The sequence below is a fragment of the Mesoplodon bidens genome (assembly GCF_964165515.1).
Source record: "Mesoplodon bidens genome assembly, chromosome: 1".
Lineage (NCBI taxonomy): Eukaryota > Metazoa > Chordata > Mammalia > Artiodactyla > Ziphiidae > Mesoplodon > Mesoplodon bidens.
In genome coordinates this window covers 145,749,208-145,756,962 of record NC_138176.1, presented here as the reverse complement: position 1 = coordinate 145,756,962, position 7,755 = coordinate 145,749,208, and the positions used below count along the sequence as shown (strand labels likewise).

Here is a 7,755-nt window from a genome sequence, read left to right as displayed (position 1 = left end):
CGGCAGGCGGAGGTGACCGGCGATTCTTCGCCCGGCGGCGTTCGGGTTAGGGGGGCGGGGGAGAGTGCGAGTGTGTGTACATTTGTGAAAATGTGCCGTCCCTTCTGGAAAAAGTGGAAACTTAGGTGGAAAACTCAGCGCAAATGTGGGCGGGCCCTAGAAAGCATGCTATCCGTCCAGAACCCTCAGAACAGGTGTCCCAGGAACGAGGCCAGATCTGTGCAACAGACGACAGAAGATTCTACAAACCCCAGTTACCGAGTTCGTTTTTGATTACATCCCTAAAAAGCAAAGCCCTGGTCTCCACCCGCGCGCTAACGCGCGTGGATAGATGCAGAGACCCGGCGGCCCTGGCCCCCTGCGGAGTTTGCTGGGCTGTGCGAGAGCTGGAAGGTGTGCGTGGAGAGGGCCTGATGCCCCAGGTTTAGGGTAGAGTCCTGGGGGAGCGCGCTGGGCGGGGGTGGCCCGGAAAGGCGGAGGGGGGCGCGCGAACCAGAGGGCGCACAGGACCGGCGGTCGCGCCGCGCCCGCTGTGATTAGCCCCGGCGGCGCGCCCCGGAGGCGGACTCTCTCTTAACCCTCGCTGTCTCCCCCTCCCTCTTCCTTTTTAAAGGACGCCGTGGAGGCAGAGCTGTCAGCAACCGGGAGGCCGTTTGTACTTGGCCGCGGCCAGGCGGACTTCAGCTCCCGTGACAGGCAGGGGCGGGGGCGGGGGGGGGCGCATTTCCCGGGGCTCCGCACGAGGGCATCTCGCATCCTCCTGCCTTCGGGCTCCGCTCTGGACCCGGCAACGGAAGCAAGTCGGGGTACTGCGCGGCCCGGGAGTTGCCAGACCCGGGCGCGATGGCTCCCGTGAGGAGTGGGACGGGAGGTGGCCGAGGGCTGGGCGCGCCCCTCGCGCCGGGAGTTTTATGAGCCGGGCAAAGGGCCGCTGCAGCAGCCCCAGCCTCAGCCTCGGCCGGCGCCTTCCGCCGGCCCTTGCCCACTCGCCCCCGCGCACCATGCCGACCCCCGGCCTGTGGAGCCCGCCGTGCAGCCCCTTCCTCCTCTCTGGCCCCCGCTAAACCTCGCGGGAGTGGCCTTGGCCGCCGGGGCAGCCGCCCAGGCCGCGCCCCGGGGGGGAGGCGGAACCGCGGGGCCCCCGGAGCCCCGGCTCAGCCCTTCGCTCTCCAGCCGCGTGTCCCTCCCGGCCGCCCAGCGCGTCCGCGGCGATGGGGGCGCTGCTGGCGCTCTGCCTCCTCTTGGGCTGGCTGCGCGGGGGTCCGGCGGACGCCCAGCAGTCCGGAGAGTACTGCCACGGCTGGGTGGACGTGCAGGGCAACTACCACGAGGGCTTCCAGTGCCCGGAGGACTTCGACACGCTGGACGCCACCATCTGCTGCGGCTCGTGCGCGCTGCGCTACTGCTGCGCCGCGGCCGACGCCAGGCTGGAGCAGGGCGGCTGCACCAATGACCGCGGCGAGCTGGAGCACCCCGGCATCACGGCGCGTGAGTGCGGGCCCACGGGGGGCAGACCTCGCCCGGCCGCCCGGGCTGCCGTGTGTGCCGGCCGGTGTGCGCGCGGACAGGCGCGTCAGGCTTTCCCGGGTCTGAGCAAAGGGGAGGCTAGAGGTGGGAGGATCAAGGGAGGAGTGGGTGGTCGCGTTTCAGGTCGGGCCCTATTCCCTTGCAGTCCCGATTCCCGCCACAAGCGGTTTCCGCGGGTCTGCCCAAGAGAAAATTTTCAAGGGACAGTGAGGACCGCGGGGCTTGCATCCGGTGACCCCAGGGAAGAGAGCGGGAGCCTCGGGCGCTCGAGACATTGCAGAGAAGGGCTGTAGGGGCAGCGCAAGGCTGGACTTGGGTTTTAAAGGACGGTGAGGGTGCCCCAGCGCGCGCCCTGGACGCTCCGGGAGCTTTGAGAAGTGCTCATGGCACAGGGAACGCAACTCTTGGGGCGCGCTTATCTGTGTGGCGCCACGGGCGTAAGGAACTTCAGACACCTTTTTTTTTTTTTTTTTTTTTTTTTTGGTGGCCTTTTGGTAGCGTTTCTAAGCCGCTGCCCTATTCTCCCGACTTCCTTTCATTTCTCTGCATCGAATTACCCTCTCCGGCCCACCCCCTATTGTCACGCTTTTCAGAAATGCCCAGGTCCTCTAGCTGGAGATTTAGAAACCGGGGTCGCAGGGGCTTCCCCGCCCCCTATTCTCACATCGGAAAACGCGGGTCAAATTTCCACTAACTTCAGAGCGGAATAAATCACGATCCCAGCAGAGAGATTTTACACCTTAAGAAAAGAAAAAAAGAAAAAAAGAAAAAAGCTTTCCACCTGAATCGGAACTTCAGGGCAACCCTTTAGAGCTCCAGGCGATGGTTTTATGGCCGGGAAACCGGAGGAGCCGGGGGAGCTAAGGGCCGCGACACCCCAGAACTCCGGAGCGGGGGTCTGAGGCCGGCAAAAGACGGCCCCCGGGAAAGGCGGGGAGAGGCTGGAGAGATGATTGATGGCGCTGGAGCCCCCGTCCCCCTGAGACTGACAACCCAGAGGAAAGGGGGGCCTGCCCTTCCTTAGAACCCCATTAGACTTCCAAGGAATTTAACTTTGGAGGGCAAAATACCAATCTGCAGGATTAGGGAAGAGGCTTCTGGGGAAAAGATGTTCAGTGGAAAGGAGAGAACTCTAGGCCGGCCTGGCCTGTTAGGAAAATACAAACTCTTTCCGTGGCTTTACTCCACTCACACTGCGGGGACCCGGTTGCTCTCTGCAGAGCCATCGTGAGTGCCCGGCCTCCAGCAGGGACTCCATCCCGGCCTCCTCGGGCGAGCTCTGCAGCAGATGAGGCAGTCTCCTCTCTCACCAAGGCTGGGTGGGATCTGAGGAAGTCTCAGGACCTGTGGCTCTCTCGCTCGCCAGCTTGTAACCTTGGGCAAGTTACTTAACTTCTCCGGGCCTCTTCTCAACTCTAAAATGAGCATATGGCTCTCAGAGGAGTTAGGTTGTGAATTAAAGGAGTGCATGAATGCTTAGCAAGGTGCTGAGTAACTAGTTCATCACTTTAGACTTGCCTTCCACAGGGCGCTGATAAATGGGGCAGAATGGGTGAGCTTACACCCAGGAGCCCACAGATCTTGGGGTGGATAGTTACCTGTCGCTCACTGCCTGGGTGTCTTTGGGAAAGTCAACAACTCTCCAATGTGCTTCCACATCTGAAAAACAGAGAGTATCACGCCCACCTCACCGGGTCTCCATGAATCTAATAAATATGAAAGAGCCAGGCACACAGTAGGGCCTGTCAATGCAGGCTTGCTTTCATCTACTTCTAAGCCAGAGGTTTGCATCCAAGTGTGGCTGTATCAGGCAGGGGACACACCTGGAGGATTGCCCCGGGAGTGCCTCTGGGGTAGGAAATTTTATGTCTGCCTTATATAGAGAGAAGGAAACTGGGGTTAACTCTGAGGGTTGCTCTCCCAGAAAGTCTGGGCCACTAACACCAAGAACTGCATCACGATCTGTCTAAGGTTCAGCCTGACCTTCCCAGAATTTGGGTGGGAATCGGGAGGCAGAAGCATGGCAGCTGGAGGAGGCATCCCAAATTGTTTCTGGAAAGAAGTATCCAGAGGTGACAATTTGTGATGCAGTAGGAGACACAGTTAATTGGGGCCCACTATGGATTTCTTTACCCTGTTCTTTCTGTAGTCTTGTAACTTCCTGGGGGTTTCATTTAACAGGCCCGGCTCTCTTTGCTTAGATTGGAGATTCTTGGATAGGAGATGGATTTTCAGCCTTAGAGCCCTTAAGCGCCCCACTGTGATAAAACTCCTAAAGCCCAGATTGAAAACCAGTGTTATAGTAACCCCCCAAACTCATCCTTTCCCTCTCTCCAGTGCGTGAACGGGAGGATAGTTTCTGTTCCGACTTCCAGATGTGCAGTATGATGGCTAATTGCTAACAGAGTCTACAATATCAGTTTGCTTCCTCCCTGCTAGGAACAAGAATATTCCATCATCACAGTTTGCACTTCAGACGTTGCCAGTAACAAGCTCTGAGAAGCTGAGCTGACAAGGGTGGTAATGTGGACCTCCCACCTCCCACCCCTAAGCAGCCCAGAGTTTGGGAGACTCTAGTCCCAGCATGTGTGCCTGTCTGTTTTTGCCTTTTAGAGCCTGTCTACGTTCCCTTCCTGATCGTTGGCTCCATCTTCATTGCCTTCATCATTCTGGGCTCTTTAGTGGCTATTTATTGCTGCACCTGCTTGAGACCCAAGGAGCCCTCGCAGCAGCCAATCCGCTTCTCGCTCCGCACCTATCAGACGGAGACCCTGCCCATGATCCTGACCTCCACGAACCTCAGGGCACCTTCCAGGCAGTCCAGCACGGCCACCAGCTCCAGCTCCACAGGGGGCTCCATCCGAAGGTTCTCCTTTGCCAGGGCAGAGCCAGGCTGCCTGGTGCCCTCACCACCCCCGCCTTATACAACAGGCCACCCAATCCACCTGACCCAACCGTCCGGTTTCCTGGTGTCACCCCAGTACTTTGCTTACCCACTCCAGCAGGAGCCACCACTGCCTGGGAAGAGCTGTCCAGACTTCAGTTCCAGTTGACAGGCCATGGCTACAGATCCACCGTGTAGTGCAATGGCAGACCCACGGACGCTGCTGCCATGGCCACCAGGATTTCTGAGGAAATTTCCCTTGAACCCAGCAATGTCATGGAGGAAAGCACAAGGAAAATACAGCACCTTCTAATCTTGAGGTTCCTGGCTCCAGTCGCAGAATGGCTGTTAGAGAATTGCTTTCTGTCTTTGAAAACATGGTGACTATTACATTTCAATTTATGTTACTTTTATTCAAAATAGGCAGCAGTCCGACTTTAAAGTTACAAATTGGCTGAAGATGTTTTATTGGACAACTCAGCTATCCTGCTTAGAAAAGGCCTACGTGTTCTTTTTTCATTATAAGTTGTTTAGTGAGTGATAATACAAATATATATATAAATAAACAAAGAAATATACCTGATTGTAATTATTGAAGGTTCACTTAAAAATTAATTGCTAAGTAAACTGAGGGGACAGTGAACAACCTATTTATAATTTGGGGAGCAACTTAACCGTGAATAATATTAGCATCATGAGAACAGTTACTTTTTAAATTAATAGCTAAATTTTGTTTAAAATATACCAGCGTCTTGAGAATACAAGATTTCAATAACCACATGAGAAGTTTAACATTTTAAATATTTACTTAGATATTCATTGTAACAGAGATCTTATGTAAAAGCATTTCCCCCACCCACCCGAGGGAGTATTTATTGCAGACTTTTTGTTCAGCAACATTTAGTGTTTAAATGAAAGTTGGACAGTTGGTTCTTAAAACATTTATTTGTAAAATGACTTATGTACAAATGTAAAGATTTGTAATTTAATGTGTTTACCACATTGACGGTACTAATTAGTAGTCGCACTGTCATTTTTTATGTTAATAATAAGTGTGGAGTTCAAAGTCCAGCTTTGGCTATAATCATCTAATATTATGTATCTTAAGTGCCACTGAATTCCATGTCTGATGACTAAATATTTGGACATATATCCTGCTGGATTAGAATAAATAAAATCTTTTATGTTTTCGTGAAATCTCTTTGAAAGTTTAGATCAAAGTGCTTCATTTTATCGTCTTAATGATACTCTTTGCTATTCAATAAAAGGAAATGTCTTTGCTTAACACTTCATAATTTGAAACGAAAAAATCCTACACTGATTTTGAATTATGTTAGAAAGCTATTTTCTGCAGCGGGGCTCCTGAAAGCAGCCAAGGAAGTGAATTTTTATGGAGATATCAGTCTGTGGGCTTCAGCCCTCGGATGTGTTATTTGCATAGATTTAAAAATTGGGACATTTCTCATAAGAGTCTGATTTTTGGCTTCTCGTGGCAGGAAAAGGATGTGGCACCAAGGGTCCTGCTCTGGCAGGAGGTCAGGAGGTCCTTTTCAGAGAGGACAGTTGCCTTTCGCCAGCCTCCTGCCCGGTCTCCCCGACCTGGCTCATCTCCTTCAGTTTTGTTGCCTCCTGTCCCCTACGGATGTCCTTTGAAAACCCAGGTTTATATGAATTCATACTATCATATGACATCCTCAACAGCTCTTGTCAAATACAGCTACTTAGAGGTGGAATTCTGACCTAAGGAAAGTCAGCTGGCCTTGCCCTTTGCTTTCTAGTTGAGGAAACAAGTTGGAAGATACTATGCCTTTGCCCACTCTGATGGCAGAGGAGCTCTGACTTCTAGTCTCCTGCTTTCAGTTAACAGTGCCCTGACTTCCAGGTATCCCAGGTTAGCCCCAATAATTCAGGAATAAAGGGAAGGCAGGAAGGGAGAGAGGGAAGGAGGGAGGGAGGAAGGAGGGAAGGAGGGATGGGGAGAGGACGGGAGAGAGGGAGGGAGGGAAGGAAGGCAGGAAGGGAGGGAGGGAGGGAGAAAAGGCTGAATGTAAAAGGATAAACATTTGTGAGAAGTTCTGGAACTCATTCCTATGTTATTAGGCTGGCTTTATTTATGTTTGTTACATTCTGCTCCTTTGATATTTTAAAGTTAATCTTTACTGGGCTTTTATGACCCAAACACTATTCTAAATATTTATATGTACTAACTCATTTTATCTGTAAACAGTGCAACAGGGAGGTATTATAATTCCTATTTTATAGATTTGGAAACCGAGGCATGCAGGAGTGTAGTAACTAGCCCTAGGTCCCACAGCTAGTCAGTCCTGGAGCTGTACGCATAACCATATTGCAACAGCAAGGGAACAGGTTTGCTACACTGGCAACTCACACCCCAGAGGCGCCCTGCTGTTAATGTGATGTTTTTTTCCAAATCAAGCAAAGTTTGATCTTCTTTTGATTTGCACAGTAGTTTCATATCTGGAAGATTCAGTGTATATTAAGGCAGTGGGGAAAACACTTTTTCAGTACGATGGGATTAGGTTTTTCCACCGAAAGGAATGGAGGGACATTTCAAAGTCATGCCCCTGGACGTCAAATCTTTGTTGGGTGGACTGTCGCATGCATTGTAGGATCTCTGAAAAACAGAAGTTCCATATTTTGAAAGGTAGTTATGCAAATAATGGGTAACATTTATTAAGCACCATGTGTGTACTGTATGGCATGTATCACTTAATCTTCACAAACCGTAAGTCGGGACTATTATCACACCTATTTTGCAGCTAAAGAAAGCAAAGCAGAAAGGTTGAACACTGTGCCCAAGGTCAACAATAATAGAGCCAGGACTTGAACCCAGGCAGTCTGCTTTGAAACTCTACATTAACTTTATGGCATGTACCTAGAAGGCCTAATTTTCTCAGGAAAAAAATATCCAACCTACTTTTCAGAAAATCTATTTGGGGAGGAGTGATTGACTGTAATATTGTACATACCCTGCAGATAGAGGGGATTGTAACCATCAATAGGATTGGTGCTACATTATGAGAACATAGACTAATACAGAGCACAAGTAGAAACACTAGAGGACAAACATTTCTCCCTTTATACCTGAGACACTTGAGAGAGCAGAGGGTGATTTAGATGGATTTTGGAGTCAGAGTGTCTGGGTTAGTTTCCTGGGTCTGTTACCTATAAGCTGAGTGACTTTGGGCAACTTACTTGTGTCTGTTTTCTCACTTGTAAAATGAAGATGTTGATGGTACCCTATTGCTGAGGGTTGTCTTGACGAATCAGAAGTCAGAAGCACTCTCAAATCACTTGCATTCTAGAGGGGAGGGAGCTGTGTA

At 51.3% G+C, this 7,755-nt stretch overlaps 1 protein-coding gene across 1 annotated transcript; it reads left to right on the top strand.

The window, feature by feature from the left end:
• Positions 1 to 797: 797 nt before the first annotated feature.
• SHISA3 (shisa family member 3) lies at positions 798 to 4,580 on the top strand (the record flags this gene model as incomplete). Its single annotated transcript, XM_081233357.1, has 2 exons — positions 798 to 1,488; positions 4,141 to 4,580. The coding sequence occupies exons 1-2, from the start codon at positions 1,212 to 1,214 to the stop codon at positions 4,578 to 4,580; spliced, it is 717 nt and encodes a 238-aa protein (XP_081089483.1). The 5' UTR covers positions 798 to 1,211.
• Between the last annotated feature and the right edge of the window lie 3,175 nt (positions 4,581 to 7,755).